This window comes from Oncorhynchus kisutch, unplaced genomic scaffold, assembly GCF_002021735.2.
Source record: "Oncorhynchus kisutch isolate 150728-3 unplaced genomic scaffold, Okis_V2 scaffold1832, whole genome shotgun sequence".
In the NCBI taxonomy this organism is placed as follows: domain Eukaryota; kingdom Metazoa; phylum Chordata; class Actinopteri; order Salmoniformes; family Salmonidae; genus Oncorhynchus; species Oncorhynchus kisutch.
This window is the reverse complement of record NW_022263777.1, coordinates 4,429-22,790: the sequence shown is the minus strand read 5'-3', so window position 1 is coordinate 22,790 and position 18,362 is coordinate 4,429. Positions and strand designations below refer to the sequence as shown.

Sequence of the window (18,362 nt, the reverse complement as noted above, 5' to 3'; positions counted from 1 at the left end):
CTGAAGCATTGCATGATGTCTACTTTAATGCTAATTAGCATTAGTGACATTTGAGAGTAAATCGTGCAGACTATATTGATAAAAGACACCTTCTCCGAGAGAGATTTACATGGTTATCAAAATGTCTCACCAGGGAAAGCCTAATGGAAATCACCTATTGGGAAAAATGAATGGTGGAAAACAATTGGACCCATTTCCCTGTTTGGCCACTAGGTTTTATGGGTATTATGACTCGTCCACGGTGGGGCTCTATAGAGAGAAATAGTAATGCCATCATTTTATAGGCACTAATTTTGCCATGGTTCGCTGGACAAAGCCTATGGGGAAATGAATGGTGTTTTTGTATGATGTTTGGATAAATGCAGACAATAAGGTCTGTTGGAAACACAGGTTTAGATGCTATACAATCTATCAGCGAATGTCACTTGTGAATTTTGAAGTATTTCTGTAATAAAACAAAGCACATCACAAAGGCTTCATAATTCATAAAGGTCATACTCACTGACTGCTATTATCTCATAGAACAAAAACATATAAGATCTCCTTAGCCTGTGCGAACCTTATTTTCGCCATCAATTCCAAAACCCAAATTTTGGGGGTCTCTGTAATTAGGCAGAGGTCAATAGAGGAAGATGGGTCCAGGGTGAAAGATCCTGAGAGGATCCCTGTGATTAGGTAGAGGTCAGAAGAGGAAGATGGGTCCAGGGTGAAGGATCCTGAGAGGGTCTCTGTGATTAGGTAGAGGTCAGTAGAGGAAGATGGGTCCAGGGTGAAGGATCCTGAGAGGATCCCTGTGATTAGGCGGAGGTCAGAAGAGGAAGATGGGTCCAGGGTGAAGGATCCTGAGAGGATCCCTGTGATTAGGTAGAGGTCAGAAGAGGAAGATGGGTCCAGGGTGAAGGATCCTGAGAGGGTCTCTGTGATTAGGCGGAGGTCAGTAGAGGAAGATGGGTCCAGGGTGAAGGATCCTGAGAGGGTCTCTGTGATTAGGTAGAGGTCAGAAGAGGAAGATGGGTCCAGGGTGAAGGATCCTGAGAGAATCCCTGTGATTAGGCCGATGTCAATAGAGAGTGATAAGAATAACATGTTTCAGTATTTTTTATTTGTTTTGGTGTTCATGGCCATGGTTGTCAACTGTACCACAGGAATAGAATATAAAACACAGTGGATAGATGTGGTGGCAGCTGCAAAGATCTTGGGTGTACAATATTTTACTGCAGAGTTACAAGGTGTTTTGAAGGATAATATCCCGTCCTCCCAGGCTGCTGGTCTGGTGTTGAATCAGAGGGCCAAAGAAGTGGAATAATTCTAAAGTTTTAATGGGTGTAGGGTTAGTTGGTTGGGCATTTTTTTCAAAGTGTAATGATTTCAATCTACAGAATAGTACTACAAAATAGTACGCTGATAAACAGACAAATCAGTAGGTGGCGACATGCACTTAACAATTGTATGCGAAGCGCTTATAATACCGAAGAAGAAGACCGTTTTATTGCTTTTCAACAGCTCTCGCGGGAAGTCTTGACTTCGACCACGGTTGCATTGCTGTAAATGGACACTGAGGACGTCGGATTGAACATACATCGGGGTTTTCTGGTTCACTGCACGGATAGCGCTGCTGCAATCAGTCTGGTATTTTATAGGCTTCCATTACTGGGCCTTAGATAATTACAACTATCTGGACTCTCGAAGAGGACGTTGTTCCAACAGACTCTCGGGTTGAGTTAGACGATAACAGACAACATGATTCTTGGTGAATAGGGTGTTGAACGTTTTATTTACTTTAATAGATCAGGTAAAATCTTATCCAGGATCTTTCTAAACTAAGATTATTTATCACCACTTAAGTTTTGATATTGATAATGACATCTGATCGCTCTGATCTAGCTGTTTTTTAAATCTGAATTCTGCAACAAAGAAAGTAACTGTAAATGTAGGCTAGCTACAGATTTACTGTCACTTTTTTATTTGAAGAAACGCTGAAGAAAGAATAGCTTCCACGATGGATCGGGTAAGTTTAGTTTACTTTTATTAACAGTATTCCTACTGTGGTGTATAACATGTCTAGGTCTAGTTATCAACTTTGATCTTCCACATCCATTCGTTTCATTTGAAGAGCTGGACAGAAAACAAATGGTGGCAATAAACCCTGGGAAATGTTGTCCTTCAGCAAAGTAGCCTACTAGCCTAAAGCGCACGCATTGATACAAGGCAATGCGCAACGAGCAGGTAAAGTAAGACCATGGAGAAATAATGAGGCTAAAGCTACACCTTGCAGTAGCGGTAAAATCACCAGGAAGCCAGTGATAATTGCGTTGTTTGCTCTATAACCTGTTAGTTAATATGCATTGACAAGACAGTGGCAGAATAAATTCAACCACACTTTTTGTTCAGTCATACATTTTGCAAGTAACAAAGTTACATGACCTTATGCATGGTCAAGCCACTTATTGTTTCCGACATTCCGACATTTTAGAACTACTAAATAACTATTAATTTAGTTACCGCAAGTCGCAAAGAAAACGGGCTGCCTCCACTATTCCAGCATTACCTCAGGTGCACATTTCCGTTCATTTAAGAACCAATGACGTGCTTCCTTTTTGTAGCATTTCTGAGACGAATTTATTTTCAGCTTCATCTCAGAGTTCTAAATTCGAACCTGGTCAGCATCTCTGTTGCTTGGCAACAATACAGCTGCTATTAGCTGAAGTTAGCTTGTTTGTCCCAAGTCCAGCAGCTAGCCTCTGTAGCTAGCTAACAGGCAATGAAAGGTGTAATTGTTTCTGGAAGGTTTGTTAAAAAAATGACTAAAGTTACCTAACAGACAAGACCAGCTGACGATAGCTAGTTCATGTCCAAACGGCAGTCCTACATTTTCCCACAAAACATAATTAGCGAGCTAACGTTACATCAGTTAAAAACAAAATTGTCACGCAGTTAACTTACAATGCAATACAATGAACTTTTGCAACTTGTAATTATTCTAATCAAAAGGAGAGACTTTTAGATTTCTACAAAACCATCCAACTTTATTATTAATTACGGCAGTAATGGAGGGTTACCGGTCACCAGATGGTGTAGAGCAAAAAGCCCAAATAAGCAGGGTTAGGTTACTACTTTTTATAGTCCTCCTGAGTCCTCATAAGTAACAGATTTGTGAAATTATACAAGGGTACAGACAGTAACAGACAGCAAGATTTACATGGCGCCAGATGTCTGTCTAGGTCATTTACTGCTTGTTTATACAGAAATTATAATACAACATTGGACACTAGATCCTTCCCTCAACAGATGAAGTCCAGTGTCCATTTGTGATGTGAAAGAGAAACTGGGGGGAGAGTTTTCCTGGCAGAACAGCATTTGACACAGACACTAATCATGCAGTGGAATGTAGTTTAGGTTTCATCACCAAGGCATTGTAAATAAACTGCCAGCATTAGGCACCAGAGGCTCCTCTCAGGCCAACAGACAGTGTGAAAGTACTAATTGAAGAATATTCTAATATAAAAGGTCATTTGAATAACAATGTTGTAATTTCTACCACACACTAGCTAGCTATGACATCGCCGAAGTCAAGGATCGGTAGGATAGTCAGTTTTAGGAGGGCATGTTTGGCGGCGTGAATAGGAAGCTGATTCTAGGTTTAATTTTGGATTGGAGATGTTTAATATGAGTCTGGAAGTAAAGTTTACAGTCTAGCCAGACACCTAGGTATTTGTAGTTGTCCACATATTCTAAGTCAGAACCGTCCAGAGTAGTGATGCTAGTCGGGCGGGCGGGTGCAGGCAGCGAACAGTTGAAGAGCATGCATTTAGCTTTACTAGCGTTTAAGAGCAGTTGGAGGCCACGGAAGGAGTGTTGTATGGCATTGAAGCTCGTTTGGAGGTTTGTTAACACAGTCAGTTCTTGAAAAGATGTACGTGGAAAACAACGGCACAAGATGGCAGCTTCAGCAAGTCCCATTACTTTGTTTGTACCGATCCTCACGTTGAGAGCATAGCAGGAGGTACAAAGTCTTGTGGCCTTAGAGCTTGTGTTATTTGTTTATGTAACAGTAAAGACTTTACGCCCGTCCCCTCGCCCCGACCTGGGCGCGAACCAGGGACGCTCTGCACACGTCAACAGTCACCCTCGAAGCATCTTTACCAACGCTCCACAAAAGCCGCAGCCCTTGCAGAGCAAGGGGAACCACCACTTTCAAGTAGCACGCACCACCGCTAACTAGCTAGCCATTTCACATCGGCTACATTTAGAAGGGCCAAATGTATATAGAATGTTGTCGTCTGCGTAGAGGTGGATCAGGGAATCACCCGCAGCAAGAATGACATCATTGATATACGCAGAGAAAAGAGTCAGCCCGAGAATTGAACCCTGTGGTATCCCCATAGAGACTGCCAGAGTTCTAGACAACAGGCCTTCCGATTTGACACACTGAACTATCTGAGAAGTAGTTGGTGAACCAGGCGAGGCAGTCATATGAGAAACCAAGGCTGTTGAGTCTGCCGATAAGAATACGGGGTACGCAACTCACAGAATGAGACCGCCGAGTACTGAAGCGCGTAGCAGGTAAAAATCGTTTGTCCTCAGTTCCAACATTTCCTACCGGGTACCAAACTGCCTCTGGACGCAATGTCAGCATAATAACTGTTGGTCGGGAGTTTCATGAAATGGGTTTCCATAGCTGAGCAGCCGCACACAAGCCTAAGATCACCATGCGCAATGCGAAGCGTCGGCTGGAGAGGTGTAAGGCTTGCCGCCAACGGACAAATCTGGGTTTGGTGGATGCCAGGAGAATGCTACCTGCTCCAATGCATAGTGCCAACTGTAAAGTTTGGTGGATGAGGAATAATTGTCTGGGACTGTTTTTCATGGTTCGGGCTAGGCCCCTTAGTTCCAGTGAAGGGAATTCGTAATACTATAGCATACAATGACATTCTGCCCTTCCAACTTTGTGGTAACAGTTTGGGGAAGGCCCTTTCCTGTTTCAGCATGACAATGCTCCTGTGCACAAAGTGAGGTCAATACAGAAATGTTTTGTCGAGATTGGTGTGGAAGAACTTCACTGGCCCGCACAGAGCCCTGTCCTCAACCCCATCAAACACCTTGGGGTCTAATTCATCCCAGAGCCAGGCCTAAACGGCCAACATCAATGCCCAACCTCACTAATGCTCGTGGCTGAATTGAAGCAAGTCCCAACAGCAATGCGCCAACATCTAGTGGAAAGCCTTCCCAGCAGAGTGGAGGCTGTTATAGCAGCAAAAGGGGGGACCAACTCCATATTAATGCCTGTGATTTTGTTAAGAGTTGTTCGACGAGCAGGTGTCCCTATACCTTTGGTCATGTGGTGTATGATGGGATAGTCGTGTAAATGCAACACAGGGACACTGAAAGTCAATCTTAAAAGAATCATTGTTTTATCAGCATGCTGGAGAGGTCAAACTTAGAAGTATAAAGTACCGTTCTGAAGGTATCTCCCTCAGGGAAGTCCCATTAGATCTCTTATATACTGGTTACAGACACGTTACAGAGTTCATAGGGTTGGTTCTGGCATGTCTGGCACCGCCTCCTGTCTTAACGTATAGAACATATTCTGGCCGTTCTGCCAGATGGTCCTGAGGAGGGTGTCATGTTGCCCCTCTTCATATCTTTACCAAGTTCAGGCAGGAACCAAGGATTATTTGACAAGATGAAAATTTTCAAGGCTGCTCTTCACATGATAACATTTTCCATCACAGGATGTAGAGACAGTATGTGGATGGAATATTTACTATATCTGTAGAATACGTAGGATCGAATAGTGTGTATGTGTATATATATATATATATATATATATATGTGTGTATATATACAGAAATAGTTGAATAGCATGGCCTTGACTAGAATACAGTATATACATATGAAGTGGGTAACAGTATGTAAACATTATTCAAGTGACCAGTGTTCCATGTCTATGTACATAGGGTAGCACAACCGGGTGGTGGTCAGCTAGTGACAAAGTTCCGGGCAGGGTACTGGGTGGACACCGGCTAGTGATGGCTTTTGTCATGATGTTGCCCTCTTTGGGTACAGCAAGCCCCAGCCCCATCCCCCTGCCTGCCTCCTTCAACTAGGCTGCTGTGGTCAGAGAGGTTGTAAATTCCTTGAAGATATTATCTCCTCATGGCCACAGTATAGAGAGAGTGAATTTTCATAGAGAACAAAGGCATTTCTTCCACCTCACAGAACAGAATTAATGCCCCCCAAACCCTGATTATATAAATGTATAGGATAACATAACTCTGCAACGCTTTAGGCTAGAAACAAACTGTAAAAGGCAACAGAAAGCGGTGGCTCTGGTCTTCATGGGGATAACTCTATAAATTGACATTCATTTAATTCAGGGTGGAAGGTAAAACCAAATAATTGATGGATTTAGCGCTAAATACTACATTATGAGCAGCAGTAGTTCAGGTGTTTTGCTTTTTCCTCTGGTTATTACGACAAATCACGGTTTCGCAGGTGTTGGCGTTCGCCAACATTTTGGAAAGGGGAGGGGACATTCGGCCCATATCTTGAGAGGGTGGAGCTCTTCCTTCTAGCATCTGTTAAGCTCTCATCCTAACACGTATGAACTCAGAACTAAATCGTGCGGCTGACTAATTACAAGAGACATTAGTTCTGGGTTAACCAAGATTGGCTCAGGGGTGAAAAACTTGTTCAACTCCAATGAATACTCAAAGGTTCTGAACATAAGACAGGAGGCATTACAAGTGTACTACTTCCATTTAGAAAAATTAGAAGTGTTATACATTTTTACATTTGTAAAAAAATATACCACTAACATTTGAAAAATTCTCTGAAGTGATTGAAGTGTAAAGTAGTGAACGATTACACACTTCAGGAGAAAGAAGGTATTATAAAGTAATCAAATGTTTGGTCTAATGATATTTTATGTACAATACTTCTGTGGTCACCAGGACAGAGCGAGTCCTTCCCCCTACACCCTGCCGGAGTCCCCTGGTCACAACTCTCCTGGGAGTGCCTTACTGCTGGATCTGAAGAGGGTTTCTGTGCGGCTGGTCGACTGCAGGAAAACACCAGGGCAGAGTGGAACTGTGAGAGAAGGACACAAGGAGGGAGATGGAGATCTGATATCATCAAGTAAGAACAATGGGGTGTGTGGATGAGAACACAATATGGTTCTGTAATTTCTGTTAATTGATTGATAAACAGTAAACACTCAGTGGCCAGTAAATTGTCGATCCAGTTTCGTGAACGGAGGGGGGTTTACTTAATAAACGGGCCACTCCACTGAGTGTATATTGATGATCAGGGCCACTAATTGTAAGGTTGCTGGTTAGAATCTCTAAGCCGACTAGGTGAAAAATCTGTCCATGTGTCCTTGAGCAAGGTACTTAACCCTAATTGCTGCTGTAATTCTCTCTGGATCAGAGCGTCTGCGAAATAACAAACGTATTTATTCACACATATTTCCAAAACCTAATTATTCAATGTCTTTCACAGGGGACACCCCTAACTCTCGTTCTCTCAGTGGGAGGGGCTTATCATCTGGGGAGCCTCAGCCACATGATGTTGCTGAAGAGACAGAGAAGACTCTCTCCAAATCAGAACATCTCAAGAAACCCCAGCAGAGACGTACAGGGAAGAAACCTCACCACTGCTGCTCTGAGTGTGGGAAGAATTTCACAAGCCGAAGTGGCTTCATTATTCACCAGCGGATTCACACAGGAAAGAAACCGCACTGCTGCTCTCAGTGTGGGAAGAGTTTCACTGCATCTCAAACCTTAAAATATCATCTGAGAATTCATTCAGGGGAGAGGCCTTACCCCTGCCTTGATTGTGGGAAAAGCTTTGCTTTTTTGGGCGCCCTAAACATACACAAGCTAACACACACTGGAGTGAAGCCTTATAGCTGTGATCAATGTGGGAAGAGCTTCAGTCAGTCTGGCCACCTGACAACACACCAACTAACACACACTGGAGTGAAGCCTTTTAGCTGTGATCAGTGTGGGAAGAACTTTGCTCTAACTTCCTCCCTGACTAGACACCAGCGTACACACACTGGAGAGAAACCTTATGTCTGTCTATGTGGGAAGAGCTTTGCTGTAGCTTCCAATCTGACTACACACCAGCGAACACACACCAGAGATAAGCCTTATAGTTGTTATCAGTGTGGAAAGAGCTTTGCTTCTTCAGAAACACTAACTATACACCAGCGCATACACACAGCAAAGAAACCTTTTTGCTGTGGTCAGTGTGGGAAGAGCTTTGCTGTAGCTTTCTCCCTGATTATACACCAGCGAACACACACTGGCGAGAAGCCTTACAGCTGTGATCATTGTGGCAAGAGATTCAGTCAATCCGTACACCTGAATACACACCAGCGAACACACACTGGAGAGAAACCTTATACCTGTGATCAGTGTGGGAAGAGCTTCAGTCAATCAGGGAACCTAAATTCACACCAGCAAACACACACTGGAGAGAAACCTTAGATGTGTGGAAAGCGTTGTTCATTTAGGGCCTATGTGGAAAAACACCAGAAAACTAAAAATGTACGATCTTTGTCCCCATGTGCAGTCGCAAACCGTAGTCTGGCTTTTTATGGCGGTTTTGGAGCAGTGGCTTCTTCCTTGCTGAGCGGTCTTTCAGGTTCAGAAGCTTCTAAAGCCATGTCAATTTTCTGGAATTTTCCAACCTGTTTAAAGGCACAGTGTATATAAACTTCTGACCCACTGGAATTGTGATAGTGAATTATTAGTGAATAAGCTGTAAACAAATGTTGGGAAAATTACGTGTCATACACAAAGTAAATGTCCTAACTGACTTGCCAAACTATAGTTTGTTAACAAGAAATCCGTGGAGTGGTTGAAAAACAAGTTTTAATGGCTCCAACCTAAGTGTATGTAAACTTCCGACTTCAACTGTAGATGCAGTAAAGAAGTCAATCGAACTCGAGCAAAACAATGGAATTGCCATGGAAAGAAAAGGCCATGGGGGAATAATCCTGAATCTCTTCATTGCCCCCCAGCAAAATTATCCTACGTTTAGACTATTGTTTATATGTGTATGTCACAATATATTGAGGTACAAATCAGAGTTTAATGCTTGTATGTCAACCCCAAACAGAAAATGTTAATTTCATATTCCCCAATCAACTGCATTACAGTTAAAAATGATTGACTACCACCACCAGATACTAGCTATGCTAACCGGAGTAAGCATTTAGAAGTCACTTCAACTTTTAAACGTTATCCTGCAAAAACAGCCAAATGTATCCAAATTGGACTTAAGTAACCGCATTGTGAGCCTGTTACAATACATATAGTGCATTCGGAAAGTATTCAGACCCAGTGATGACCCCAAATTAGTCGATTGTTTGGTTGTCAGGCTGTTGGTTTTAGTCAAGTAGGAACGTGTGTGTGAGACACACATACATTTTCGGATCAAGCATGAATATGCTTTTAGTCTAGGCCTCCAATAGATTAGTTACCTGAGATGGGCGCAAATATATATATGCTCCTCCCAAATTTTGTAACAATGTGGAGGGCTCTTTGGCTCCGCGTTGACGGTACATCCTGTAGAAAACAAACTCACTTCTTGCACTGTTTCGCGAAGAGCAAGAAGTATGAATTCCCTGACTTCTACTGAGGTCGTATCACCATAAATGCTGCATGGCCAATGCAGATGTCGGATTGACCATGCAGCGCAAAGATGCACAATGTGCTTCTCTCTCCTGCCAATTTGTGCACATTCATTGTTTCATAACTTCATTGTGTGAATTGTTTGCGTTTGATATCACTTCCCCATTACATATCACCAGTAGTGCATTCAAACGTTAATTCCTAATCTACAAGGTTTGTTACTTTGGTTACAGTAATTTATGTTAATGCATTCAATATAATTATTACAGTCTTCCCGGTATTATTGTCGGAGTCGACACGTTGTTTGCAGACCGCACAACCTATGCTGCACTTGTGAGAAACGAGTTTTGGTTGATTTCATTCCATTTATGAGTTTTGTCACTTTAGTCAGTCTTTTGTTTGGAGCCTCCTGTCTATGTTGAGTAAGGACCCACATGCATAGAAGTAGGCCTATAGGCTACCTGGCCTGCGGGCAAATGTACATAAATGTGCCCATTTGGAGATCTGATAGTATTTCTGGTTGGCTTAACGCACCATCACTAATGACCCGTGGAGCTTCTCAAAGTAAATGTTGTCTTCTTCACCTCAAAACAGCAAGCAACCAAAGTCTGTTTTTACATCCATTGAGAATTGCAATAGTTAATCATTGTATTTGGAAAATCTTTCCAGCTCTCTCACTTTAAATAACCAGTGTGAAAAGATAAAATGCCATGCTCTGATCCAGTGGGAATGTCATAATAGGCCTACCTGATCACTTCTTATCAGTGCGCGACTTGGACTGAAACAGGTTCTGGTACTCATGCTGCTACTGTTTATATTTTGGTGCATTAGCGCCACAATACTTTTGAGCTGATATTCTACAAGACTAACGGAAGCTCAAGCAGTAGAACATTTTGAGGTGCCGGTACTCAGCTCCATTGAGCTCCTGCCGAAGTGTCTTATCCCTTGTGCAAATGGCCTACAGCTGTGTCTATCCAGAGCTCATTGGAACAGGAAACTGAGGGTTCATCTGATCTTTTTCTTCATGTTGCAAGTTCGCTAGCATAAGCTTCGAGCTGGACCCAAGTTAATAGTTGATATAAGTTCGTTGCAGACAGGCCATATGTCGCCAATGTGATTCATAGGATATTTTTTTATTTTTTTTAACATCTGGATATTTTCTACCTGCAGGCTGCAATGTTTATTTGTTGGCTTTATGTAGGCTATTTTTACATAGTTGGCAATTGCAATAGAAGTTACTTTTTAGGTTTGTACCATTTATTAAGATTTGGCTAGGTTTGATTAACCACATGACAAATGTGCATATGAAAACCATAACTGGCACGCAGATCGGTAGAAATGGTAAGATATATTGGCATTCCAAATGAGAAAGGTTGCGAACTCCTCTTGTAGCCTGTTACTGGTAACTTCAGGAGAGTAATGGCAGAATCGGAGAAAACCAGCTGGAGCGAGGAGAATGGTTGGGTCAGGTTACGTTTTTTTATCTAGATCTCTGGCGCCCTCGAGGCATTTGCCTTATTTCATCAAACCGTAAGCTTAAAATCATCAGATAAGATCAGTGCATATAGTTAATTTTATTAAAAAACATTGGGTGTGTCTATATGTAGAAAAATACACTTTGAAACATTTAGATCAGTTGGTCAAAAGAACAGATGAATTTCGGTCTACAGAATTTTTTTGTTGGGATAGCCCTAGTCTGAATACTTTCCAGATGCTGCATGACGATTTGACGAATATCCACTTTGTTAGATTAGATTTGTTGAACGGTCTTCGTTCCATTGACTCCTTTACTGCATCTATAATATGCAGCTCTGATCTAGAAGCAGGTTTGCCATGTCCATGCAATATCACACATTGTCATCTAAATGGATAAATGTCATATATTATATTGATTAAAAGTCACCTTGTCCGACAGAGATTAACATGGTTATAAAAAATGTCTTGCCAGGGTAAGCCTACATGAAACACAGCCCTTATAGTCAGTGTTTCTAAAATCTCCTATGGGATAAATGAATGGTGGAAAAACTATTGGAACCATTTCCCTGTTTGACCACCATGTTTTATGGGTGTTATGACACATCCACTGTGGGGCTCTAAAGCGTGAAGTGGTAATGGTATCTTTTTATAGGCACAAATTTAGCCATGATTCGAAGGGGGGGGGGGGGGGGGGGGGGGGGTACGTTTTGTTCTATGAGACTCTTCATCAGCTAATGTAACTTTGAATTTTGAAGGATTTATGTAATAAATAAATATTGTAATTGTAATTGTTTAAGGTCATTAACTGACTGATACTATCTCATAGAAAAAAACCTGTAAGTTCTCCTAAGACACTTATTTTCTGCATTTATTCCAAAAACCCTATTCTTTCTCCCATTTAATTTTACGCATAGGGATGGCTGAACGAGTCATAGGCAACTCATTTCCGGGATATAGGACTACAAGCTCTTAATTTTAAAAATAAATAAAAAATTAAACGGACTACAAGCTCTATAGCTCTGTATAGTTCCACATTGATATGATTGGTTGATGGTATGTGTGTGTGTGTGTGGGGGGGGGGGGGGGGTACTTCCTGTAAACACATCTCCCTTGACTACTTCCTTCCAGCAGTGTGTAAGCAGGGAGATTCTTAGATGTGAGATGTGTGCAGAAGGACTTGAAAGAAAGGAATGTGTAAAGTTGTGTGTGTAAACTGTAGGGGTACCGATGGTGCTGGAGATCAGACGTGTCCGAGAGTAGTAGAGGAAGATGGGTCAAATCAAATCAAATTTTATTTGTCACATACATGGTTAGCAGATGTTATTGCGAGTGTAGCGAAATGCTTGTAGAGGGTGGGTCCAGGGTGGAATAATGAGGTTTTAATGGGTGTAGGGTTAATTAGTTTTTAAAAGTGTAATGAATTAATACTGCAGAATATTAGGCTGATACACAGACAAAACACAAGGTGGGGGCGTGCACCTATACCAGTTTGAGGACCGCCATAATACAACTGTTGTACAGCAGTTGTAAATGAGAACTTGTTCTCAACTGGCCTACCTCGTTAAAAAAAAGGTAAAATAATACCGAAGACCACTTCCTTCACAACTGCTCTCGGTCTGCTCTGCTGCGTGAAGCAGAATTATAAATCACAATCAAATCGTATTGGTCACATACAGATGTTATTGTGGGTGTAGCGAAATGCTTGTAATGCACCGACTACTGCGGAAGTTGCATTGTTATAAATGCTGCATGGACTCTGCAGACGTCGGATTAAACATACATCAGGTGTTACTGGTTCGCTTCACGGATAACGCTGCTGTAATCAGTCTGGTATTTTATAGGCGTCCCTTACTGGGCCTCAGACAATTAAAACTATCTGGACTCTCAGAGGACGTTGTTTCAAGTGGATCTCGGGTAGAGTTAGACGATAACAGACATCAGTATTCTTGGTGAATAGGGTGTTGAACGTTTAATTGACTTTAATAGATTAGTCTTATCCGGGATCTTTCTGAAGTTAGATTAGCCTACATAAGACATTTGTCACAATTTAAGTCGAGTTTTGATATTTAAAAGGATGTTGCTCTGGTCTAGCGGTTCTTTATCTGAACGCTGTAACAAAGAAAGTAACTGTAGTGTAGGCTAGCTACAGATTTACTGTCACTAAGAAACGCTGAAGATTAATAGCGTCAACAAAAGATCGGGTAAATTTTGACTTATTAACACTATCCCTACTGTGGTGTATAACATGTCTAGTTATCATATTTGATCTTCCATATCCATTCGTTCCATTTGAACAGTTGGACAAAATAAACAATGGTGGTAATAAACATTTGGGATATTTTGTCCTTCAGCAAAGTAGCCTACTAGCCTAAAGCACACAGATTGATACAAGGCAATGCGCAACAAGCAGGTAAAGTCAGAACCATGAAGAAATAATGAGGCCAAGCCTACACCTTCCAGTAGCGGTGTGTAGGTAAAAATCACCAGGGAAGAAAGCCAGAAAAATAGCCATATTACATGTGGTGGTAATTGCGTTGTTATAACCTGTTAGTTCATATGCCTGGACTCAGCTGAGACAAGAAGACAGTGGCAGAATACATTCAACCAGACCTTTTTATTACATCATAAAACCGGAATGCAACATCTGTCCGGTTAATGTTGCATGTAACAGTTACATGACCTTCAGAATGGTCAAGCAAGTGAACATTTTCGGACTACTTAATTAACAACTATTGATTTAGAGTTACCGCAGGTCAAGGAAAATAGGCGCTGCCTCCACTATTCAAAAATAGCCTACATTTTTGCCATTAAGTTAACACTATATATTTGAGGGAATACAGTTATTTTCTAGCAATAAATGACACTCCCTAAACCGCTTCAGGCACTTAAAGTGTTGATGACTATGTGCGGTAGGTGGCGGCACCTCGTAAACACCTCAGCAGAAGCCGAAAAGCATCAACAGGAAGTTCTTTGTTACCATCCACTATCTCGTTTTCAAACTAAAATAAATTCCACAGGATCGTTCTGATGTAACATTTGTCTCCATTTAAATCCAGTATTGATATTTAAAAGGACGTTTGATTGCGCTGGTCTAGCTTTTCTTTATCTGAACGCCGTGACAAAGAAAGTAACTCTAGCGTACACATTTACTTTCATGGTTTTTTATTTGAAGAAAGAATCGCTTCCAAGATGGATCGGGTAAGTTTGGTTGACAGTTATGAACAGTGTCCTTACTGTGGTGTAGACAATGTCTTGATCTCGTTTCCTTTGATCTTCCACATCTATGCGTTCCTTTTGAACGTCTAGACAAAATAAAATCAGGGTGGTTATTTCAGCAAAGTAGCCCACTAGCCCATCGCACACAGATTGATGATACAAGCAATGCGCAACCAGCAGGTCAAGTCAGAAGCAAAAATAAATAATTAAGCATGGGCTACACCAGTGATGTCTATAAATCCTGGTTTGCTGCTGATATGTATTGGCCATTGAGAGGCTACACCAATGATGCATGTTACGTCTCACTTTTGCAACATTTTTCATACTTTATAGTTCTATTCCATTATGTTGTAGTCGCGCTGAGTATACATTGGTTGAAGCTCAATGTCAAATTAACATTTCCCTACCATCATATCTAAGCCATTATGAAGCCAATCTCGTTGGAATCTCGCAAATCAACTCAACACTCCCCACCTCTCAGGAGCTGTCCAGCCGTCACGGAGTAACATTCTTAACTTCTAACAGGGTCCTTAGCAATTGAGTTGTCAGAGTTTACTCCCATCTAGCTCAAATTATATAAGTCAAATGAAAACGAGAAAAGAGCTACCATAAAGTGACCATTTGATTTAAATGTCGGATTGAGTCAATCTGTAAGTGCAACAGATTTGATTACTTATTGCTCTCACATGCATATTTCTGTCCATTAGGAACCAACAATGAGCTCCTTTTTGTAGCATTTCTGACATTTTTAGCCGTATCTCAAGAGTTATCTAAACGGGTCAGTAACTGTTCTACAACAACACAGCTGCTGTTAGCTGAAGTTAGCTTGCTTGTCCAAAGTCCAGCAGCTAGCCTCTGTAGCTAGCTAACACCAGTCAGATGAATGCTAGCTAGCTAATGAACAGGCTAAAGTAGCTAGCTATATTTGTTTAAGTAAGGTCTGTTACACAACTTCAACCATTAGCTAGCTCTAGCCAGACAACAGCTGACTAACACAAGGTAGCTAACGTTAGTTCACTTCCAAACGTCAGTCCTAAATGTTTCCAAAACATAGCTAGCTAACTACATCGGTTCAACAAACCAACACCAAACGTTGGGCAAATTGTCACGTTGCTACCTTACAAGTAGGCTTTTTCAACACACTCTATAGTCGAAGCTACGGTAAGAGCTAGCCATATTTCACTGTCAAGACAAGACAACTCAAACTGTAGCTGAGAAAACAAATGCACATTTAAACATGTGCAGTGAGCAAATGTATGCTGGCTAGTATCAGAACAAACTCCTCAGTTTCAAACATCCAGAATACATTCCAGTATGCTCCTTCTCCTGTCTTCTTGACATTGTGATCCATATCTGTGCTGATCAACTCTGCCATTAGACAGGCTTGATTGTATTTACAGCTCCATCTGGACTCTCCCTCAACTTGAGACATCTGTGGCACATTGTTTTGTGCTGAAAAACGGCACATTTTAGGGTGGCCTTTTTATTGTCTCTAGCAGAAGGCGCAACTGTGTAATGATCATCCTGTTTAATCAGCTTTTTGATATGCCACACCTGTCAGGTGGATGCATTCTTGGCAAAGGGGAAATGCTCACTAACCAGGATGTAAACAAATTTGTGCACACAATTTGAAAGAAATAAACTTTTTTCACTGAGTATACAAAACATTACACTTCTGTCATCATGAAGTGCTTTGAGGCTAGTTAAGGATCATATCACCTCCACCTAACCTGACACCCTAGACCCACATCAAATCAAATTGTATTTGTCCCATGCGCCGAATACAACAACCTTACTTACAAGCCCTTAACCAACAATACAATAACAAATAACAAAAGAGCAGCAGTAAAATAACAGTAGCGAGGCTACCGTTGAAGTCAGAAGTTTACATATACCTTATAGCCACATACATTTAAACTCAGTTTTTCACAATTGCAGACATTTAATCCTCATTAAAAAAGTTCCCGTCTTAGGTCAGTTAGGATCACCACTTTATTTTAAGAATGTGAAATGTCAGAATAATACTAGAGAGAGTGGCCTTTTTATTGTCTCTAGCAGAAGGCGCAACTGTGTAATGATCATCCTGTTTAATCAGCTTTTTGATATGCCACACCTGTCAGGTGGATGCATTCTTGGCAAAGGGGAAATGCTCACTAACCAGGATGTAAACAAATTTGTGCACACAATTTGAAAGAAATAAACTTTTTTCACTGAGTATACAAAACATTACACTTCTGTCATCATGAAGTGCTTTGAGGCTAGTTAAGGATCATATCACCTCCACCTAACCTGACACCCTAGACCCACTTCAATTTGCTTACCGCCCCAACAGATCCGCAGACGATGTAATCGCCATGACAATGCCCTATCCCATTTGGACAAATCAAATCAAAGTTTATTTGTCACGTGCACCGAATACAACCGGTGTAGACCATACAATGAAATGCCTACTTACAGGCTCTAACCAAAAGTGCAAAAAAGGTACAAGGTGAACAATAGGTAAGTAAGGAAACAAAACAACAGTAAAAAGACAGTGAAAAATAACAGTAGCGAGGCTACATACAGACACTGGTTAGTCAAAGTGATTGAGGTAGTATGTACATGTAGATATGGTTAAAGTGACTATGCAGATATGATGAGAGGAATACCTATGTAAGAATGCTGTTCATTGACTATAGATCAACCTTCTACACCATAGTACCCTCCAAACTCATTAAGCTCAGGGCCCTGGGTCTGAACCCTAACCTGTGCAACGGGATCCTGGACTTCCTGATGGGCTGCCCCCAGGTGGTGAAGGTAGGAAACAACACCTCCACTATGCTGATCCTCAACACTGGGGCCCAATAAGGTTGCGTGCTCAGCCCCCTCCTGTACTCCCTGTTCACCCATGACTGCGTGGCCACGAACGCCTCCAACTCAATCATCAAGTATGCAGACGACAACAACAGTAGTAGGTCTGATTACCAACAAAGATGAGACAGCCTACAGGGAGGAGGTGAGGCCCCGGGCGGAGTGGTGTCAGGAAAATAACCCCTCCCTCAATAAAACAAAGGAGCTGATGGTGGACTTCAGGAGACAGCAGAGGGAACACACCCGTATCCACATCAACGGGAGCGCAGTGAAGAAGGTGAAAAGCTTCAAGTTCCTTTGTGTACACATCACTGACTATCTGAAGTGGTCCACCCACACAGACAGCGTGGTGAAGAAGGTGCAACAGCACCTCATCAACCTCAGGAGGCTGCATAGATTCTGCTTGGCCCCTAAGACCGTCAAACTTTTACAGATGCACCATTGAGAGCATCCTGTTGGGTTTCATCACCACAAGGACATCAACCACCCGAGCCACGGCCCATTCACTCCGCTATCATCCAGAAGGCGAGGTCAGTACAGGTGCATCAAAGCTGGGACCGAGAGATTGAAAAACAGCATCTATGTCAAGGCCATCAGTCTGTTAAATAGCCATCCCTAGCTGGCTACCACCGTTACTCAACCCTGCACCTTAGATGCTGCTGCCCAATGTACATAGTCATGGAATCACTGGTCACTTTAACAATGTTGACATACTGTTTTACTAATTTCATATGTACTGTATACTACTGCATTTCAATCAATGCCACTGACATTGCTTGTCCAGATATGCTATACATTTCTTAATTCCATTCATTATTTTAGATTTGTGTGTCTTGTTATGAGTTGTTGGATACTACTGCACTGTTGGAGTAGGATCACAAGCATCTCGCTAGATCTGCAATAACATCTGCTAAATATGTGTATGTGACCAATCAAATTTCATTTGATTAAGAACACCTGCTCTTTGGCTCAATCAAGCTAGTTGTCTTCTGAAATCAAATCAAATTGTATTTGTCCCATGCGCCGAATACAACAACCTTACTTACAAGCCCTTAACCAACAATACAATAACAAATAACAAAAGAGCAGCAGTAAAATAACAGTAGCGAGGCTACCGTTGAAGTCAGAAGTTTACATATACCTTATAGCCACATACATTTAAACTCAGTTTTTCACAAT

General features: G+C 41.6%; 1 protein-coding gene and 1 long non-coding RNA gene across 3 annotated transcripts; one reads left to right on the top strand and one right to left on the bottom strand.

Annotated features, from left to right (window-relative positions):
- The first annotated feature begins 1,523 nt into the window (after positions 1–1,523).
- LOC116352844 (zinc finger protein 664-like) lies at positions 1,524–10,395 on the top strand. 2 transcript variants are annotated; one of them, XM_031819095.1, is made up of 4 exons: positions 1,524–2,008; positions 2,116–2,226; positions 6,954–7,137; positions 7,501–10,395. In XM_031819095.1, the coding sequence occupies exons 2-4, from the start codon at positions 2,212–2,214 to the stop codon at positions 8,490–8,492; spliced, it is 1,191 nt and encodes a 396-aa protein (XP_031674955.1). In that variant the 5' UTR covers positions 1,524–2,008; positions 2,116–2,211; the 3' UTR covers positions 8,493–10,395. The 2 variants fall into 2 exon arrangements, with proteins under 2 accessions (XP_031674955.1, XP_031674956.1); XM_031819096.1 differs by lacking the exon at positions 2,116–2,226.
- Positions 6,989–10,502, bottom strand: LOC116368096 (uncharacterized). Its single transcript, XR_004208485.1, has 2 exons — positions 10,389–10,502; positions 6,989–7,089 (listed from the first exon to the last, which is right to left on the bottom strand). It is a non-coding gene; the product is annotated as an uncharacterized LOC116368096 (long non-coding RNA).
- Positions 10,503–18,362: the final 7,860 nt, after the last annotated feature.

What these genes read in the sequence shown, in the direction of transcription:
- LOC116352844 (XM_031819095.1), top strand. An exon ending in TGGAGATCTGATATCATCAA is followed by an intron (nt 7,138 to 7,500) that starts GTAAGAACAATG and finishes TGTCTTTCACAG; the next exon opens with GGGACACCCCTAACTCTCGT.